We start from the raw sequence: 22087 nt of genomic DNA, 5'->3' as shown, positions 1-22087 counted from the left end.
AAGGTGACTTGGGTTCATTGTCATCTATTAAAGGGGACAGGGAGGAAGAGGAGAAGCCCAAGGAAAGGAAGAAAATGATAATGATAAAAGAATGAATTAGAGAACATGGTAGTCAAAGAGATAAATAAATTCAAGTGCTGTTTTTTAAAATGATCAGTATAATATGCAGTTTCTAAATTAAAGGGAAAAATACATACACATCATTTTCTACAGGAAATGTCTATAATCAAATATATGAAAAAGACATTAAAAATAATAATGGGTTATGATGCACAACTCTAGCTTTTGGGTGACCTTATTACGTTCTCTAAGGGTAGCAAAATCTAACTAGTAGTATTTTCCTCATGAATTTTTGGTGAATATTAATTGAAATAATTTATATGAAATATATACTTATAATGCCTTGTAATAATGTGTGCTAAATAATTTTTAGTAAAATTTTTGAAACTCTGGAAAGAATAGGTGGTTTACTAAGAAAGTAAGGTTGACTGAAGAAGTAGAAAACCTAAATATTCAATCATTTTAGAAATTGAAACCATTATAAAAAAATTACTTCCCAAAATGGCATCAGGTTCCATGGTAGGTTTAAAGTAATTTTTCACAATTTTTGATACTCCTCCTTTCAAGAGATGGGAGTTTATTTCCCTCCCATTAGGTGTGGACTGGTCTTAGTGACTTGCTTTTTAAAAAGGAATGTGGCAGAAGTGACAGTGAGTGACTTCAGAGACTAGTTAACAAAAGGCATTGCTCCTTTCTTCTTGCTCTCTCTCACTGGTTTCACTTGCGATGGGGGAAACTTACTTTCACACAGTGAGGACTCTCTAACAGCCCTATGGAAGACACAAGGTAAAGTGAAAGTTGCTCAGTTGTGTCTGACTCTTTGCAACTCCAGGAACTATACAGTCCAAAGAATTCTCCAAGCCAGAATACTGGAGTGGGTAGCCTTTCTCTTCTCCAGGGGATCTTCCCAATCCAGGGATTGAACCCAGGTCTCCCGCATTGCAGGCGGATTCTTTACCAGCCGAGCCACAAGGGAAGCCACACGGTGAAGAACTCACATTGTCTGCCAACAGCTGTTTGAGTGAGCCATGTTGAAGTGGATCCTCATACCCCGCTGAGTCTTCCTACACTGTAGCCATGGCCAGGAGCTTGTCTGCAACCTTATGTGAGACCCTGAGCTAATGCTCCTAGACTCTGTTCCTTCAAAGACAATACGAAATAGTACAAGCTTGTTGTTTTAATTGATAAATTTTGGGGTAATTTGTTACACATCAATAGATAACTAATACACCAAAAGTTGCTTTTTTGGGCTCCAAAATCACTGCAGATGCTGACTGCAGCCATGAAATTAAAAGACGCTTGCTCCTTGGAAGGAAAGTTATGACCAACCTTGATAGTATATTAAAAAGCAGAGACATTACTTTGCCAACCAAGGTCCGTCTAGTCAAGGCAATGGTTTTTCCCGTGGTCATGTATGGATGTGAGAGTTGGACTGTGAAGAAAGCTAATCGATGAAGAATCGATGCTTTTGAACTCTGGTGCTGGAGAAGACTCTTGAGAGTCCCTTGGAATGCAAGGAGATCCAACCAGTCCATTCTAAAGGAGATCAATCCTGGGTGTTCATTGGAAGGACTGATGCTAAAGCTTAAACTCCAATACTTTGGCCACCTCATGTGACGAGTTGACTCACTGAAAAAGACTCTAATGCTGGGAGGGATTGGGGGTGGGAAGAGAAGGGGACGACAGAGAATGAGATGGCTGGATGGCATCACTGACTCTGTGGACATGAGTTTGAGTGAGCTCCGGGAGTTGGTGATGGACAGGGAGGCCTGGCGTGCTGTGATTCATGGGGTCGCGGAGAGTTGGACACGACTGAGCGACTGAACTGAACTGAACTGTATATTTTTAGCATATCCCTTGAGCATTGGTCTATGTTCAGGTTGGCCCCTGGGTTGAAGAAACTGACTCTACCCCTCAGGTCACTGAACTTCTTTGGGCTTCAGTTTCTTCCAATATCTGGGTTGAAATGTTTATCTTTATTGTCCCACCTTTCTCTGAACGTGTTGGATTTTATGACTTAAAATTTTCTACTGCAATTGTGTACTAGGATAAACAAACACAATGTGTAGTTAAAAACGTAAAAAGAACTAACATTTAATCAAGAAGACATGGTACCATTATATCTTTATCAGAGAAAAAAATTTACTTGAAAAATTTTCAAGGGAAAGTGCATCTCATGTCTTACTTGGCTTTATTTCTCCCTGGGCCCCAGTACTGCATAGAGGAGAAGCCTACTACCGAGGGTGCCTAATGGTCATTTTTGGCCCCTACTATTATCCAGTTTTTTGCGGCATAAGGGTTCTTAACTAGGGCTTCACAGACATTAATGCTTTCTGGGCACTGAAAGTACAGTGTGTTCTTGCCATGATGTGGGAGCTCTACTCTCATTAGCATTTAAAAGAACACTTATTAGCTGAACTACTAAATATCCTTTATTCAATATAATGAGTTTCATTGAAAAGAATCACCAGCTTAGCTAAGGAGAAATTTAAACACTTTGCCATCATTTATGAATTCAACCCTTCTAGGATGGTATTTTTAAATGTACTTTGAATGAAGGGGAGAAGAAAAGTGGTAGAAATCTTGACAAAAGAAATGTAATTAGAGTTTTTTTTAAATGGCAATTCTATGCTTTATGAAGATATCTTTAATCTTACTTCTCAGAAGCCAGGGAGACGTGGGCATTGTTGCCCACGACTTTCTCTCTGCACTGTGCCTCAAACAGGTAACTGGGATGGGACGTGCCTGCTTTTGTTAGAAGTGATGGAGAAAAATTGCACAAAACCATAATCAAAAACCACTGTAATGAAAATCAATAAGGCAGAAGCACACTGTAGGAAACTCACACAAGCAATGGAATTATACTTGATCTTTCTTTCAATATCTCAAGATTACCTTAGACATTTGCTTTGTACATCCAACTCATGACATTTAAATTAATGCATCATATCAGGATTAAATAAACCATTAATTAACAGATATTATTTTCCCTATTTTTAATCTTGGAATATGAATGGTCATAATTCATTCATTCATCTATTTATTTAATCAGCAACTCGTAAGTACAAGACAAAAATAAATGGTAAATTTCCACAAACTTTTCACGTGGACCACAACATCCTAAGAGATTAGCAAGACAAAAATATATCTAGAGCCCGAGAAGGTTAAGATAAATTTAGATGTTACATATGTAAGTATTTATCAAAAGGAAATGTGGTGAACAGGGAGATTGATGTCATAGTTGATGTCATTTCCTCCCTGATGCTACCTTCATTATCTTTGTAAGGCACAAATCTGATTATTATCATCAGCTCTATGTCAAAAAGTCTAAGCAAGTATGAAGACAGTTTTCCTAAATGTAGCAGTGAGACACTGAAATGTCCACCTGAACTCACTTTTCCATTTTAATCCCGAACTCTCTCCCACACCTTTTCCTTTCCTGTTCCACAACACATACCAGCAGGCCAAACCCAACCCTGTCTACTTCCCCAAGGCAACCTGAGCCTGAGCCGAGTGGGCCATCTCTTTGCCTCTGAGACTTATCAAGCTCACTCTTAGTTTTATGATTTTGCACACTCTTTATACTTTCATTTCCCATGAAATCTGAATGATAATCTCCTAATTATCCTTATGCCCTTCTGTAAAACACCTAACCCACAATCAGCTTTCCATGAACACCTTGCCTCCAGAAAGCAATTCAGTTGTCTAGTTCTCATGCCACGTTGGTCATCCCTCTATGTTAAAATCTGTGGTTCTTGTTTGTGCATTTGTGTGCATGCATGTGCTTCCTGCTATATTAGGAACTCCTAAGGGTGAGAACCAGGACTTCCCTATAGGTCAGACTGTAAAGATTCTGCCTGCAATGCAGGAGACCTGGGTTTGATCCCTGGGTCAGGAAGATGCCCCTGGAGAAGGAAATGGCAACCCATTCCAGTTTTTTTGCCTGGAGAACCCCATGGACAGAGGAGCCTGTGGGCTACAGTCCATGGGGTTGCAGAGTTGGACACAACTGAGTGACTAACACTACTGCTACTGCTACTAAGGGTGAGAACCATGTCTTATTGCCCTTGTTTCCCTGGATTCTAGCACGGTGCCTGTCACTGAAACATGTGCTGCTTAGTCCACATTCAGGCCATGCTTGAAATGGAAAGCCGAGAAACCCTTCAGTCAGACTCTGAGACTGAGTGGTAGCAATGTAAACTCTGTCCTCTCCACCCCAAGCATGCAGGCATTCTTTGAAGAACCCATTACCATCACTCATGTAGGAACAGAGAATTTTTCCAGGAAGAAGTATCTAGGCTTCAGTGAAACGTTTCACCCCAGGATAAATCAGGGACTTTGGTGTTTGATTGCTTCACCCTTGTATTTGATTTGACAACTTATTAAAATAGTTACCCAGTGACTTGTTGGCCAGAACAATGACAAACTGATGGATTCTCTCATCTCTATGCAGTACCCTGTAATCAAGTGATCACTGCCCAATCCTAGTCTAGAAGTGGGAATCAGATGCATATTTTATGCTTTATGTCAGGTCAGAGTTATTAGGTTTAGAGCATCATCCTTAAAACTCAGTCATAGAGTTCAATCATTAACTTTACAAATGAGAAAACTGAAACTCATAGGCGTTAAATTAATTACCCAAGACCCTGCCATTAGTTGTAGAGACAAGGGTAAAACTTGTCTTGTTTGTCTTGTCTAGACAAGCTCTAGCTTTCTGGCCTCTTGGTTAAGTGTTCTTTTCACCATATCATCTTGTTTTCCCCATATTCCGTTATTTTCCTTGAATTTTCTTACAAAGTCATGCATAGCACGTCTAATTTGGCTCCCATTGTTATTTTTCTTTTAACTGGAAATTTAAATTTGGATTTGCATTGCTACTTTTCTATTCAATTGATGATTGAAATATCATCTGGAGGGAGTGGAAATGAAATAAGCATCTGGAAAGAATATGCTGTAATGAAGATGTCATTGTTTGTCCATAAAGGCTAGGCAAAGAATCTGGCTTTTCAAAAATGAATGAAAATGTCTATGTCCATCCCAATCTATATTTCAGTAAAAAAATAAAATAAAATGCACTGAAATTGGTAGACTTTCAAAGATGATAGAATTAAATATAAATAAATGACTAATTAGCTGAAAATATAATAAAATAGCTAAATATTCATTCATTCACCTATCCATCCACTCAAGGGTTACTGGATAAATGATGCTAAGTCCCACAACTGCTACTAAACCTATCTACTAATCAAAGAATATTTAATAAGAGGCAAAAATAGTTTGAATTACAAAGTCACAAAATCTAAGTTTGGGCTTCCCTGGTGGCCCATTGGTTAAGAATTGCCTGCCAATGCAGGGGACACAGGTTCAATCCCTGATCTGGGAAGATCCCACATGCTACAGAGCAAATAAGCCCACGAACCCAACTACTGACCCTACACACCCTACACTCCATGCTCCACAACAACAGAAACCACCTCAAGGAGAAACCAGCACACCTCAATGAAGAGTAGCTCCCAGCCTCAGCAACTAGAGAGAGCCTGTGTGCAGCAATAAAGACCCAGCACAGTCAAATAAATAAATCTTAAAAAAAAAAATCCAAGTTTAAAATTTGCTTCTGCCACTGATAAGTCTTGGTGAACCCTCTAACACAGGGTCTTCTACTCTATATTATTCCCATTGGCATACAAAAATACTGTTATTTCTCTCATCTAAAAATAAAAAGATATATCTTTTGGCCTCACTTCTCCCTTCAGCGATCACTTCTCTGCTCCCCATTTTTTAAAAAACTTGTCTATACACACAGTTTCCAATTTCTTTCTTTCCTTTCTCTCTCGAACCCATTACATTCAGGCTTTTACCTTGACACTCCACCAATACGGTTCTTATCAATAATATCAATGATGTTCATGCTCTTCATTTACCTGCCCTTTCAGCAGTATCTGGCATCATTCATTAGGCTCTTTCTTGAGCCACACTTTTCATTTGACTCCCAGGACACCATACTTTCTTGGTTTTCCTTCTCCCCACTGGCTACTCCCTCACAGTCACCTTTTGCTGGTTTCTGATTTCTTACCACCACTGGAGCGCCTCAAGGCTTGGTTCTTGGATTTCTCCTCTGTCACTCCCTTAGAGATCCCATCTAACCTCATGTTTTCAATATCATCTCTGTCCTGGTGATTTCTACATTTCTAGCCTAGACTTCTGGAGAAGGAAATGGCAACCCACTCCAGTGTTCTTGCCTGGAGAATCCCAGGGACAGGGGAGCCTGGTGGGCTGCCGTCTATGGGGTCACACAGAGTCGGACATGACTGAAGCGACTTAGCAGCAGCAGCCTAGACTTCTCTCCTGAACTCCAGAATTCTATTTCCAACTAACTATCAACATCTCTGCTTTGTGACCTAATATACATCTCAGATGTAACAAGCCTATCCTTGGTTCTCAGTTGCCCTCAAATGTTGCCACTTTGCAGCCTTCCTAGCTAACACATGGCACCTTCCTTTTTAAAAAATTTAAGTCCTATCACGCCATGCCTGAACTTAAAAACCTCTGATGTTTTCTCACCTTGTTCATGCTAAGACCTGCTCTGATATTGTCTTACATACCTGGTACACTCCACCTCAACCACATTGGTTACTCTGTTCCAGGGTGCCATTGTGTATGTGGTTCCCAGTTTCTGGATAACTCTGCTCCATATATCCACATAGTTCCCTCTTTTATTTTTTTCAAGGATCATCTTCTTTTTGAGGCCTTCCTTGGCCACAGTGTTTGAAATAGCAACCCTGCCTTCCCAGACACACAGTACTTCCTCCCTTTCTTGCTTTATTATTGGCCTTGTAACTGACCATGAATGCACTGTAAACTTTACTTATTTATTTTTATTACTCCAAAGCTCCTCTACTAGCAGTTCTTTTTTATCCATTCTTGTATCCCAGCATCTTGAAGAGTGGCTGGTACAAAATAGGCTCTTAAAAAATATTAGATGAATGAATGAAGGTATTCAGTGATAATAAGAAGAGCCACCTCTTAGGTAAAGAAGTAAGTAAAAATTAAATAAGTACTTTTTTTTTTTTTTAAATCTGTTGGGCTTCCCAGATGGCTCAGATGGTAAAGAATCTGCTTGCAATGCAGGAGACTGAAGTTTTGATCCTTGGGTCAGGAAGATCCCCTGGAGAAGGGAATGGCTATCCACTCCAGTATTCTTGCCTGGAGAATTCCATGGACAGAGGAGCCTGGCAGGCTTCAATTCATGGGGTTGCAAAGTGTCTGACATGACTGAGTGATTAACACTTTCACTTTGTATCTGTTAATGCATCCTGTGTGCTCAGTTGTGTCCGAGTCTTTGAGATCCCATGGACTGTAGCCTGCCAGGCTCCTCTGTCCATGGGATTTTCCAGGCAAGAATATACTGGAGTGGGTTGTCATTTCCTCCTCCAAGGGATCTTCCTGACCCATGGATTGAACCTCAGTCTCGTGTGTCTGCTGCATTGGCAGACAAATTCTTTACCACTGTGCTATCTGGGAAGCCCGCTGATGCACCATAGATGCTAATTATTTAAATTAATATTATACGCTTATGTGTATCTGTTGGGAGTAATTTTTAGATGAAAACTGCAGGAAGGGAAGGAGAATTTCTAGTTAAAAGGGATGGTAGACTTGTGATAAACCAGAGTGGAAAAGAATATGAAAAAGAATGTATATGTATGTATAACTGAATTACTTTGCTATACAGAAGAAATTAACACAACATTGTAAATCAACTATACTTGAAAAACAAATTTTGAAAAAAATTCCAAAACCTTATAGGAAGTTGGAGGGAAAATTAAAGGACACCCTTTAATCTGCAAAAAACAAAAGTACATGGTTTTGCAAGTAAGCCTCAGGCAAGGAGGAGACAGCTGATGGAAACACCCTGGGGTCTGGCCCAGATTACCAGCCCCCAAGCCTGGCTGGTGAGTGAGGGTATGAGGGAGGAAGAGGTTGAGAGGCAGGCTGAGACTTGTGTGAGTGGAGTCAGGGGATTTGTATGCAGTTTTCTGGATGGTTCAGGTGAACTCTCTCAGCTCACAGAATGCCATGTGCTGATGTCTATATCAAATATCTCTGAAGGTTCTCAGTTTCTAGGTCAACAGTCAGTGTGTGTTTGTCTTTAGGGCTAGATGTACACACCCTAAAATAAGCAAACCAATCTGAGTCCAGGAAAACTGATTGTCACCAGTGTTCATATACTCTTTCCTGAAGTGCTTTGCTGTGAAAAATTCTCACAGTGAACAGCAGCACCAGAGTGTCTCTATTAAGCTGCTTTATGCCTAAACACACAGGGATGTTACATGTTCATGGACTGGAGTGAAAAGCAATTCACTGGAATCTAGATGGTCATTATCAAGTACAAAACATATTTTAATATAAAACTGCATTTTAAAAAAGGCACTCTAATTCTTGAAGCTATAAATGATATATTAATTCTCAAAAGTCTTTGTCTCCAGTTGTAGCTGTTTGATTAGCTGGTACAGGCACAGTCCATGAATAAAATTACTTAGTAAATTATATTACCTAAGGATTTTATAACACAAAGTTGATTTTCAGAGGTTTCCCCTAGACTCATTAATTGACTTCCTTCACTACCATTAAACAGTCCTGGGGATGGAGGCAAAGGGGCCACTTTTCCCACTGATAATAAACACAACTCAGGGAGATGTGGAGGAAGATAATGTATTCTGTAAACATGTCATTTCGTACCTTCTAAACCTTTGCCCCTTTCAGAGAGGAAACAGTGGCTACCTCTATAATATCTGCTTCAGCTTTTCTTTACAATTTGTAACTGGTTTCCCACATGGAGTTTAAACTTTGCTTGCTATGTTGGTGCAGATGTGGCCAAGAACCTCTGATCTGTGAAGTTCATTAAAAGGCTCAATCTCATTTTTTAAAAAATGGTGACCCCAGACTCTATGTACTTGATTGGGGAATATGCGTATAGATGCATGCATGTATATTCATATATGAACAGGCACACATGCTACATATGCATATATTGAGAGAAAAAAATAAATAGAAAGTGAGAGTTCCTGGAATAAAAGACGTGAGAAAGGTATAAGAAGGGACGGGAAGGGAATTAGCATTTATAGGATACTGAATGAGGAATTCCCCAGGTCGGTAGGTGCCCAGTATGCTGCTGGAGATCAGTGGAGAAATAACTCCAGAAAGAATGAAGGGATGGAGCCAAAGCGAAACAAATACCCAGTTGTGGATGTGACTGGTGATAGAAGCAAGGTCCGATGCTGTAAAGAGCAATATTGCATAGGAACCTGGAATGTTAGGTCCATGAATCAAGGCAAATTGGAAGTGGTCAAACAGGAGATGACAATAATGAACGTCGACATTCTAGGAACCAGTGAACTAAAATGGACTGGAATGGGTGAATTTAACTCAGATGACCATTATATCTACTACTGTGGGCAGGAATCCCTTAGAAGAAATGGAGTAGCCATCATGGTCAACAAAAGAGTCCGAAATGCAGTACTTGGATGCAATCTTAAAAACGACAGAATGATTTCTGTTCGTTTCCAAGGCAAACCATTCAGTATTACAGTAATTCAAGTCTATGCCCCAACCAGTAATGCTGAAGAAGCCGAAGTTGAACGGTTCTATGAACACCTACAAGACCTTTTAGAACTAACACCCGAAAAAGATGTCCTTTTCATTATAGGGGACTGGAATGCAAAAGTAGGAAGTCAAGAAACACCTGGAGTAACAGGCAAATTTGGCCTTGGAGCAGGAAATGAAGCAGGGCAAAGGCTAATAGAGTTTTGCCAAGAGAACGCACTGATCATAGCAAACACACTCTTCCAACAACACAAGAGAAGACTCTACACATGGACATCACCAGATGGTCAACGCCGAAATCAGATTGATTATATTCTTTGCAGCCAAAGATGGAGAAGCTCTATACAGTTAGCCAAAACAAGACCAGGAGCTGACTGTGGCTCAGATCATGAACTCCTTATTGCCAAATTCAGACTGAAATTGAAGAAAGTAGGGAAAACCACTAGACCATTCAGATATGACCTAAATCAAATCCCTTATGATTATACAGTGGAAGTGAGAAATAGATTTAAGGGTCTAGATCTGATAGATAGAGTGCCTGATGAACTCTGGACGGAGGTTCATGCCATTGACAGGAGACAGGGACCAACACCATCCCCATGGAAAAGAAATGCAAAAAAGCAAAATGGCTGTCTGAGGAGGCCTTACAAATAGCTGTGAAAAGAAGAGAAGTGAAAAGCAAAGGAGAAAAGGAAAGATATAAGCATCTGAATGCAAAGTTCCAAAGAATAGCAAGGAGAGATAAGAAAGCGAACAATGCAAAGAAATAGAGGAAAACAACAGAATAGGAAAAACAAGAGATCTTTTCAAGAAAATTAGAGATATCAAGGGTACATTTCATGCAAAAATGGGCTCGATAAAGGACAGAAATGGTATGGACCTAACAGAAGCAGAAGATATTAAGAAGAGGTGGCAAGAATACACAGAAGAACTGTACAAAAAAGAGCTTCACGATGAAGATAATCACGATGGCATGATCACTCACCTGGAGCCAGACATCTTAGAATGTGAAGTCAAGTGGGCCTTAGAGAGCATCACTATGAACAAAGCTAGTGGAGGGGATGGAATTCCAATTGAGCGATTTCAAATCCTGAAGGATGATGCTGTGAAAGTGCTGCACTCAATATGCCAACAAATTTGGAAAACTCAGCAGTGGCCACAGGACTGGAAAAGGTCAGTCTTTATTCCAATCCCAAAGAAAGGCAATGCCAAGGAATGCTCAAACTACCACACCATTGCACTCATCTCACACGCTAGTAAAGTCATGCTCAAAATTCTCCAAGCCAGGCTTAAGCAGTATGTGAACTGTGAACTTCCAGATGTTCAAGCTGGTTTTAGTAAAGGCAGAGGCACCAGAGATCAAATTGCCAACATCCATTGGATCATGGAGAAAGCAAGAGAGTTCCAGAAAAGCATCTATTTCTGCTTCATTGACTATGCCAAAGCCTTTGACTGTGTGGATCACAATAAACTGTGGAACATACTAAAAGAGATGGGAATCCCAGACCACCTGACCTGCCTCTTGAGAAACCTGTATGCAGGTCAGGAAGCAACAGTTAGAACTGGACATGGAACAACAGACTGGTTCCAAATAGGAAAAGGATTACGTCAAGGCTGTATATTTTCACCCTGCCTATTTAACTTATATGCAGAGTACATCATGAGGAACGTTGGGCTGGAAGAAGCACAAGCTGGAATTAAGATTGCTGGGAGAAATATCAATAACCTCAGATATGCAGATGACACCACCCTTATGGCAGAAAGTGAAGAGGAACTCAAAAGCCTCTTGATGAAAGTGAAAGAGGAGAGTGAAAAGGTTGGCTTGAAGCTCAACATTCAGAAAACAAAGATCATGGCATCTGGTCCCATCACTTCATGGGAAACAGATGGGGAAACAGTGGAAACAGTGTCAGACTTTATTTTTTTGGGCTCCAAAATCACTGCAGATGCTGATTGCAGCCATGAAATTAAAAGACGCTTACTCCTTGGAAGGAAAGTTATGACCAACCTAGATAGCATATTAAAAAGCAGAGACATTACTTTGCCAACAAAGATCCGTCTAGTCAAGGCTATGGTTTTTCCCGTGGTCATGTATGGATGTGAGAGTTGGACTGTGAAGAAAGCTGAGCGCCCAAGAATTGATGCTTTTGAACTGTGGTGCTGGAGAAAACTCTTGAGAGTCCCTTGGACTGCAAGGAGATCCAACCAGTCCATTCTAAAGGAGATCAATCCTGGGTGTTCATTGGAAGGACTGATGCTAAAGCTGAAACTCCAATACTTTGGCTACCTCATGCGTTGAGTTGACTCACTGGAAAAGAGTCTGATGCTAGGAAGGATTGGGGGTGGGAAGAGACGGGGACAACAGAGAATGAGATGGCTGGATGGCATCACTGACTCGATGGACATGAGTTTGAGTGAACTCTGGGAATTGGTGATGGACAGGGAAGCCTGGCGTGCTGTGATTCATGGGGTCGCAAAGAGTCGGACACGACTGAGCGACTGAACTGAACTGAACTGAACTGAAGCTCCTATAATGAACCAGGCACCTAGGAAAGAAGGTGATGGGGGGAACACAGATGGAAGGATGCAACGATCTGGAGGTTATAGAATGAACTTTCGAAAATCTCCTTCCCTAAAGGAAACTGCTATAGCAATGGATGCTGGCAGCCCATCAGGGAGTGCTTGTCAAGCCACTCAGAGAACAGAAGGCTGTGGGGCACTGATTTTGGCTTTGTCTCCCCTAGGTGCTGGGCTGCTGACTAGCCATGAGATGAGTTATCTTTGAAGTTCTGCTGAGCAGTCTAGATAGTGTGACTTAAAAGTGCAAGTCCCTAAACAGAGTTCAGTTTCCCAGAATACAAATGTTCAGAGAACCATATGAGCTCAGGAAAAACTAGCTCAAGAGATTGCCCTTTAAACTCTAGAGAATGCTAGCTGTCTCCATAATTAAAAAGATCGTAGATGGAAGGCTATATATTAGACATTTCTAGGTATTGGTATAATTTTTTGTGTTCAATTTTAAAAATTGGGGGTCCTTAAATTTTCTGCAATTTTATCTTCTGAGTCTTCTGATGAGCAGGGGTAAGGGTGACCTTGTAGAGTCCATGGGTGCGTGGGAGCTGTGTTCAGGTCCAGCTTAGCTTAGGACATGACAAAGAGAATGAAAACAGTAGCCTTTTTACAGAACTTGAAGGTAAGTCTTTGAAACTGTTTGGGAATTCCCAGCCAATTATACATTTGCTTAGATGTCTTTTTGGCTTTTTCCACTCCCACTGCCCCAATATCACATCAGATGTTCTCAGCATCATTAGACTTATTATGGGAACCTCTCTACCTCCATTTGCATTTGGGGACAGATTGCAATCATTTGGTCCAATTCTATACATTTTCTATATCTGTGATACTAGTCATGTAACTTTACAGTGCTCTCCACTGTGGGCTAATGACCTGCTCAGCCTTTTGACCCTGGGCTCAGCTATATGATTTCCTTTGTCTATTGGATGTTTAGAAAATGTGATGCAAGTAAAGGCTTGAAATGGTCTTGTACACTGGGGTTTGTTCTTCTGCCAGGAGAAGAATGACAGACATGTAGGACTGGCTATGGTGTACCAGTCAAGCCTACTCTAGAACAGAGCCCCACCAGGCTCACAGTGAATCAACCCAGTTAAGACAAATAGAGCCACCCAGATCAACTCACATGAAAAGAGCTGAATCTGGTAAATGCAAGATAAATAAATGTTTATTGTTGAATGTCACTGGGATGCTTGTTACACAGCAAAAGCTAGCTGATACAAGTGTTGCTTGATCCACACTCTTCTTGCCTGTCACAGTGATATTTCTAAAATGGAACTTCAATTATCCTAAAACTACTCTGCCTAAGATACTTCCATGACTTCTGTTAGCGATGTTTTCCCAAATTCACATGTTGAATTCCTAAACCACAATACCTCCAAATCTGATGATTTTGGAAATAGGGTCATTAAAAATTAGTTAAGCTGAGATGAGGTAATACTGGAGTAGGGTGGGTCCTTATTCTAATATGACTGGTATCCTTATAAAAAGGGGAAATTTAGAGACAGACATGCTCATAGGGAGAATGTCACGTGAACATGAAGGCAGAGATTAGGATGATGTATCTACAAACCAAAGAACACTAAAGTTTGTCAGAAAATCACCAGAAGGTCAAAACTGAGGAATAGAACAGATCTTCCTCACAAACTTTAGAAGGAACTAATCCTGCCTATGCTTTCATCTCAGACTTCTAGCCTCCAGAACCATGTGCTGTGTGCTAAGTCACTTTAGTCGTGTCTGACTCTTTGTGGCTCTGTGGACCATAGATCGCCCGGCTTCTCTGTTCATGGGATTCTCCAGGCAAGAATACTGGAGAGAGTTGCCATGCCCTCCTCCAAGGGAACTTCCCAACCCAGGGATGGAACCCACGTCTCTTATGTCTCCTGTATCGGAAGGTGGGTTCTTTACCACCAGCGCCACCTGGGATGTAAGAATAAATTTCTATTGTTTAAGCTACTCCTCATTACCTTTAGGATAAAGTCTAAACTTCTTCATAAGGTATGAAAGTCCTTCCATAAGCTAGTTTCTGGCTGTGTCTGTGGTCTCTACCACATTATATTCCACTATAACTTCAGCCTTTCCCCATTCACCAGGCACTTAGAACTATTTAAAGTGCTTATCAACTGCTTCAGAACTTTTGTCCATGCTATTAATACAACCTTGGCATCAAATATCCTTCCTCAGTTCAGTTCAGTTCAGTCGCTCAGTCGTGTCCGACTCTTTGCGACCCCATGAATCACAGCACGCCAGGCCTCCCTGTCCATCACCAACTCCCGGAGTTCACTCAAACTCATGTCCATCGAGTCGGTGATGCCATCCAGCCATCTCATTCTCTGTCATCCCCGTCTCCTCCTACCCTCAATCCCTCCCAGCATTAGACTCTTTTCCAGTGAGTCAACTCTTCACATGAGGTGGCCAAAGTATTGGAGTTTCAGCTTCAGCATCAGTCCTTCCAGTGAACACCCAGGATTGATCTCCTTTAGAATGGACTGGTTGGATCTCCTTGCAGTCCAAGGGACTCTCAAGAGTCTTCTCCAGCACCACAGTTCAAAAGCATCAATTCTTGGGCGCTCAGCTTTCTTCACAGTCCAACTCACACCCATACATGACCATGGGAAAAACCATAGCCTACTACCCTCTTATACCTCACCATTGCAATTTCCAGATCAGGCTTATCATCTCTGGAAACTTTCTCTTCACTGTTCCAATCCTAACCATGGGAGGAGGCCCTATTGAATTTTCTTCAAACAACCTTTACAGATATTTCTATCACAGTACTTACCACACTGTGGATGATTAATTGCTCATTTCACATCTCGATCCTCCTCAACAGACTTGAAAATGAACCACTTTAGGCAGGGTCATGTATTATCTGCCCTTTTATTCCTAGTACTTAGCACAGTGCTCGGCACAGAGTGGTTATGCAGCCAGTGTTGGTGGAAGGAATCTTTGAGTGTTTATGTGCAAATATTGAAACAGATGTGTTCCTGGCATATGGGAGATATATTCTGCTTGTGCGACAACTGGCAGTTGAGTTTACTTGGAGGCAAAAGCACCCAATTAAAGACCAAACATTTCTGTCTTTCTTCTTCTTCATTTCCTTCTCTCTATATAACTACCCAATCTCACATGCTTTACAATGCTTTTAGATGTAAGTGACTGTGAATTATTACTGACCGTGGGCCTTTCATCTTCAAGATTGACAGTCTATGTTCCACATTTCTCAGGAGGGAAAGACTATTATAACTATATTTTTGCTTACCAAGAGAATTGTTAATAGTTATCCTGAAGGAAGAAAAAAAAATCTATAAATATCCAACCTATAATGAAGCCTTAGCTTACTTTCTTCCTTTGCTAATGAAATTCTTTCCGAGTGCACTGCCAGAATTGCTCTGTAATCATTACACTGAGAAAAGAGACAAAGCCTGTGGTGAGTTTCTTCTTTTACCTGTTTAGTCCTTATTTTGGAATCCGATGACAGGTTGTTGTAGGTATAATGTGCCTGCGTGACTCCACAGAAGAGAACAGCAACTATCCCTGAAATTTAAAAACATACCAGTCAAAACCAATTTTCTTTCCCATCTAAGTCAAAGGGCAGGGCTATCCCAGTTAGAAAATGGACTTGGTGTCAGGAGAGTTAAAATTGCTAATAATTAGAAAGATGAAACCTGGGTAAACCTTGTTCCTACTTTAAACATGGGACTTACAGGATTAAAGCTTTTTAAAAAAGGATTAATAAGTAGATTCTTCCTGGGGATAAATTATTTTCTGGTCATGAGTTAGGAAAGTTATACTTGGAAACCCATGAACAAAAGACTGTGTAGTCAGTTCCAGGCCTTTCACAGCCAGTGCCAACTACTTTGCTGCATTTTAAAGGCTGGCATATTTGCTGAGAACTTTGCTTTCCATTGTGTACCTTGAGGAGCCTGAGAAGTTCCTATCATACCACAATTTAGTATTAACAACCATGAGTCATAAACCAAAGATGTCTACAAGGGTTCTGTTGCCTCTGCCAATGCTCCTTCTTGCCAAGCACAGAAAGAGGTCCTTGTTTGCCTCTCTGTCTCCTTGGCAAAGCTGGGGGCTTTGTCCTTCCATGGCTGGGTAATTTCATGAACACATTCAAGGCACACAATCCTTGAGGCAAGCTGGTCTGTTATTGTGTGCTTCCTGTCCACAGTGGGCCCTCAGCTACTTTTTGGCCCTCAGCTTCGAATGCTACATGAAGCCACACATGGACTAGAAGCCATACATACACTGCTCCTGGGGAACACAGGAGGAGTAACCATGGGACAAATGTGTTATTTGTCCCTGGGTTCTGTTATTCTCTGTTATTGCCCCTAAGCTGGGGTGGGGAAGGTGGGAGGGGGCTGCATCCTACCTTGGATTAAAGATTTGATTAATTATGGGAAATTGGGAAGGCTCTATAGGAGGGCTTTAGGGAAAACACAAGATGTAAGTATTCCTCAACTCAAACCAAGGGGATTGAACTGAATTTTAAACAGCAGAATCTTTCCCACTAAAAACACTCATAAATTAAATGCTGATGATTCTTAAGAGTATAGAGATATGTGAACTGAATACTGACATTTCAAATGAATCTGCAGTAAAGAATTTTAAAGAACCAAGCATATTTTTTGTATGTTGACTGTATGCTTCTATTTATATGTTTGTTATTTTGGGGGTTGGCTTTTGATAAAATACTGCTAAGACATATTTGTCTAATGCATTTGCATCACTTATTTCCTTTTAATATTATGCTTCAAAATTTTAGACAAAAAGAATAAAAACAACTAAGAAATTTAGCAAGAGATTTATATGCAGTAAGCATTTATACAGATTTTTTTTGGTAACTTCAGTTTTCTAGTCTCTCTTCAGAAATTCAAAGAAAAATGCCTATGAAATATTACATTTCACTCTTCACAGAATTTCTATTAAAAAACAAGCAGTGCCAAAGAAACTTTTAGGTACTGAAATACTTCAAGGACTTTGAGGAACTAGGAGGATTGCCATGCATGTTGTTTTGGCTTCAGATATTTTTCTTTCATTATTTAAAAATGAAATGTATCTATCTCTGCTGATTCTGCAGTCTGTTGGAGGTTTTTCTGGGTGAGGTTTAGCTGACCTCTGCCTGTCATGGAAATGTTTTGACTGTATATTCTTCTGCAGAGAAGTAGTGAGTAAAAAGGGAGGGGTGTGTAGACAGTTCACAAATACATTCTGAGAACATAAATAGGTAACAAAGAATAAAAGATAAGGGGGCTAATATTGGCCAAACCTTATGGTCAGCAAGGAACACATTAGTTTTATTTATATCATCTCATTTATTTTATCGATTTATTATCTCATAACAGACTTCTCATGATTTACCACCCCTTCCATCTCTCTTTCCCTTCTCAGCAACGTCTCCATTCTTCCTGCTGCCTAGACTCTGGGAACCCCCTTTACTTCTCCTCTCTCTGTATATCAGCAACGTTGTTGACTTGTCCTTCAAAAGTTACCCGTAATGCAATCACTTCTCAACATCTCCACCCAATATCCACTACCAAGCCACCATCATTTTCTGCCTGGATGACTGCAGTTCAGTTCAGTTCAGTTCAGTCGCTCAGTCGTGTCCGACTCTCCGCGACCCCATGAATCACAGCACGCCAGGCCTCCCTGTCCATCACCAACTCCCGGAGTACACTCAAACTCATGTCCACAGAGTCGGTGATGCCATCCAGCCACCTCATTCTCCGTCGTCCCCTTCTCCTCCCGCCCCCAACCTTTCCCAGCATCAAAGTCTTTTCCAGTGAGTCAACTCGTCGCATGAGGTGGCCAAAGTATTGCAGTTTCAGCTTCAGCATCAGTCCCTCCAATGAACATCCAGGATTGATCTCCTTTAGAATGGACTGGTTGGATCTCCTTGCAGTATAAGGGACTCAAAAGCATCGATTCTTCGGATGACTGCAGCAGCTTCCTAATTGGCCCCTGTCTCCCTTGCTGCCTCTACCACAGTCTGTCTTCAACCCAGCACTTTTAAGACAATTCAGATCATGTTGGTCCTCTGCTCTCAACTCTGCAATGGAACCCCATGATGAACAGGCTCTATAGGATCTAGTCCTACTTCCCAACCCCCTCCCCACAGCTCCTGATCTCTCTTACATGCTCCCCCTCTTGCTACTCACTGAATTCACTAAGCAGGCTCCATTGCAGGACCCTGGCATGTCTAGTTCCTACTCCTTGAAAAGTTCTTCTCCAGACCTCAACATGTCTCCCTCCTTTCCTTGAGATGTTACATCATTGGACAGGTCTTTGCTGTGCACTCTGTAAAAATATCCCTCTTGTCATTTTCTACTTGCCTACTTTGATCTATTTTTTAATATTATTTACTGCCACCTAACATTATATATTTATTGGCTTATTTCCTGCCTTCCTGCACTGCAATGGAAAACTCATTGAGTGCAGAATGATTCACTGGTCCCCAACCATTAGAGCAATGGCAGGCACGTGGTAGTTGCTCCATGTATTTGTTGAATAACTAAATGAACATTCTTATCACCAGGTAACAAGAAACCAAAGTAATTTACTCAAGATAACCTTGACAGTGGCAGAGCTGAGATTCAAAATTTCACAGAGCCCCTGTACTTTTCTGCCTGTATTTAGACCATCTGTGAATATTTTAAGGTAATCTTAAGCAATCTAAAAATATAATTTCTGATGCCCCAGGGAAATAGAGATTTGATGATGAAGATTATATATCTGAGCTGGCTGGATATTCTCATTTTTTGGTTCCCTTCACTTCCAGACCAGCCTCCTGGGACTCGCCCCTAAGCAAGAGGAAGGAGCAATAGCCAGGCAGTGTCCTCTGAGGGCTGGGACCCAGCTCCATGACACTTTCTTAGGAGTTTCTAGATTCTCTTCCCTTTTCTCCTAAAGTCTGAGGAGTTACACTTGCTTCCTGCAGTGACTACCTGTGTGTTGCTTCAGTGACCCCCTTTTCACTTTTAAAGCTCTCTATCTTCTGTGTATCCAATTTCCTGCATTAAACTCTGTTAATAGCCAGCTAATTCCTCTTTTCCTGACTGAACCCTGACCACGACTCTCTCATGGGTTCCATCTCATTCTAAATTTTGATGGTTTTCTGAAGGTGTGTCATCTGGAAATAAGATTCAACCTCTATTCTCTTATTATAACTGGGACAATGGGAGATGCCAGTGGCACATGAGATCCTGTGCCAAGTCCCTGGGGACTGGGTTCAGGCTTATTTCAATCTGACCTGTGATTGGAATTTTTTTTTCTAGTTTGAGCCACTAGATTGGAGCAAGTGGTTTAGGGATAGGAGTAAGTTAACTTGGACATATGTTTTCTGATTCTCCATCACATGATTTTTCAAAATATGAGAACTGTCCTACAATGAAGTGACTACCTTGAAGTGTGATAAGTTCCCTATCATTTGAAATGTGTGAGCTGAATGATCATCTGCCAGAGCTGTTATAGAAAGAATTTTTTACATAAAGTGTTGTAGAAATTTGGATATCCTACAGTTCTGTGAATCTGTCATTTTCCTATATACTATTTTATAAATTCAGTAGGATTACTACCTCAATTAATTTTTTTTTAAGTTCAGGACAAGACAATAAAACTGGTTCCAAAGGAAATATTTAGATACTTTGAATACAGGCAGCCTTTCTCAAAAAGTAAAGACAAGATTTGAGACTTTCAAATATTCTTTCAAATTTAGACAGACAGCTACTCTAAAATAAAAATTTAAAACATATCACTAGCATACCTTCAAATCATAAAAACCTAAATTTTTTCAAGTAAGTTCTGAAGTTTAAAGATGAATTCATGTCAATGTATGGAAAAATCAACCAATATAATATTGTAAAATAATTTGCCTCCAATAAAAAATAAATAAATTAAAAAAAAAATGTAAATTATGTTACATTTAATCCTGTTAAAGCTGTTAAGATCTTTCTATTGTTAAATTCTAATCCTGTTGTCTTAAAATGTAAATTGTGGGAGTGGATCTGGTAAGATCTTTGCAACCTTGAGACATTCTTTTGATTTATTATAATAAACAATTAAGAAAGTATATAGCTCCCCTGCTAAAACTAGCGACTGGGGCACCTTCCATCCCCTTCAGATGTTTGTGTCAGAACATTTCTCGTTCCCTTTTTCACTTTAATAAACCTCTGCTACACAAAGAAAAAAAAAAAAAAAAGATGAACTCAGGATATCTCCTCTGTGTAGAAAATGTTTCTAAATCTCTAGAACACAAACTCTCAGGTCAGAGAGCACCGGAAAGGGTGAATCCCAGTGGCTGTGGCTGAGTGACACACGCAGCTCACTTCAGAGGAACCCACTTCCTTTCTTTCCTCTTACCTCTGCTCCTCACCCCTCTGTGCTGCTTGTCACGCCCAGATAAGCAACTTAATTCACAGCTTAACCTGCTCGCCACCCTGCACATCAGAAGCCACTTGACCCCACCTGGCTGTGGGGTCAACTGTGGTCCAAGAATCCGCATTAGGCAAGAGAGTTTTCAGAACTTTACCCTAATGCCAGTGGACTATTAATGAACATTCAGATTATCTGGGAACCTTGTTAAATACAGATTCTTACTTCCCTAGGTTTGGAGTGAAGATGCAGAATCTCGGAGCCCAAGATTCTGCATTTATATGACCATTCATTGTATAAATGGGATGCCCATGCTACTGGTCTTTTATCATTCCACTTTGAGACAAATCTCTGCTGACCAACACTTTGGTATTAGTATCAACTCTGCTTTGCTGTGCTTTGGCCTTGAACGTGTATGGTCCTTAAAAGAGAGACTTGTGCCTACTATTGCCCTTTTAGCACCTTGGAACAATTAGAAGGCTGTTCAAAAGAAGAAATATGTTTTTTAATTGCCTTTTATTTCATTTTTCACTTACAAAGCTTGTAAATGACTTCTGCTAGCTATAAAAACATGTTTGTAAATTATATTTTTGCATCTTATTCCCCATTTTTCTTTCTGTGACTTTATATTAATAGTATTAACAGGATCCTATGAAGCCATTTTAGCTTCATGGAACAATTGTCCATTAAGAATATTTAAGAAATCATAATTTCTTAGCAACACTGGGATGTAAAATAATACATGGAATAAAACTGATGATATATTTTACTATCAAATAGCTCAATAAATTCTTTACCACTCCAAAAACAAACAAACAAACAAACAAACAAAGCATATCCATTGATCACAATGTTATAAAACTGGAAATTAACAAAAAGCATAGCTGCATAAATGTATCCATTAGGGATTTTTAATTGTATTCTTAAACAAAATTGGATTTGAGGATGAAGTCAAAGTTGAATTTTTAGCTTATGTACAAATAAGTGTAAGGTACACATTTTTTTTTTCCAGAATCAATGGGATAAAACCAAAGGGTTATTCAGAGGAAACATTATAGTTTTGTATGCATTCTATTTAGAAAAAAAAATGAAAACAAATGGACTATTTACCTCAAGAATCTAGACAAAAGACATAAAAATGGACCCAAAGACAGTAGAATAAAAAAATTAATAAAGAAAAAAGAAAAAATATAGCCGAAGAGAGCATTCTAAAAATAATAGGTTTGGTTAGTAAAATTAAGAGTTATAAAGTGACAGTGTGGCCCGTGCCTCAAAGACCCTGGGGCCTCTCACGTGTGCATCCGCTCCAGGATGCTGTTCTCTGACCAGACCCACATACAGTGGGTGATGCTGGCCAAGGGCTTCAGTCATCCAAGACAATTTTCACATTTGGATAGTACCTGCCCACCTGTCTCACAGGTCTCTTCTGAGTATAAAGTGATATGATGGATTTTAAAATGATTTGTAACCTAAATAC

The 22087-nt window shown here is 40.2% G+C and overlaps 1 protein-coding gene across 1 annotated transcript in view; it reads right to left on the bottom strand.

The window, feature by feature from the left end:
* SLC9A9 (solute carrier family 9 member A9) overlaps positions 1–22087 on the bottom strand; it is a 678791-nt gene that overhangs the window by 295110 nt on the left and 361594 nt on the right. The window contains exon 9 of the mRNA XM_055412241.2: positions 15680–15768. Coding sequence (XP_055268216.1) covers positions 15680–15768 — 89 coding nt within the window. The remainder of the gene's footprint in view (positions 1–15679; positions 15769–22087) is intronic.

The sequence above is a fragment of the Moschus berezovskii genome, chromosome 1 (assembly GCF_049115385.1).
Source record: "Moschus berezovskii isolate FMDL1 chromosome 1, NW_MosBer_1.0, whole genome shotgun sequence".
In the NCBI taxonomy this organism is placed as follows: Eukaryota; Metazoa; Chordata; class Mammalia; order Artiodactyla; family Moschidae; genus Moschus; species Moschus berezovskii.
The sequence above is the reverse complement of the archived record's forward strand: the minus strand, read 5'-3'. Positions and strand labels throughout refer to the sequence as shown.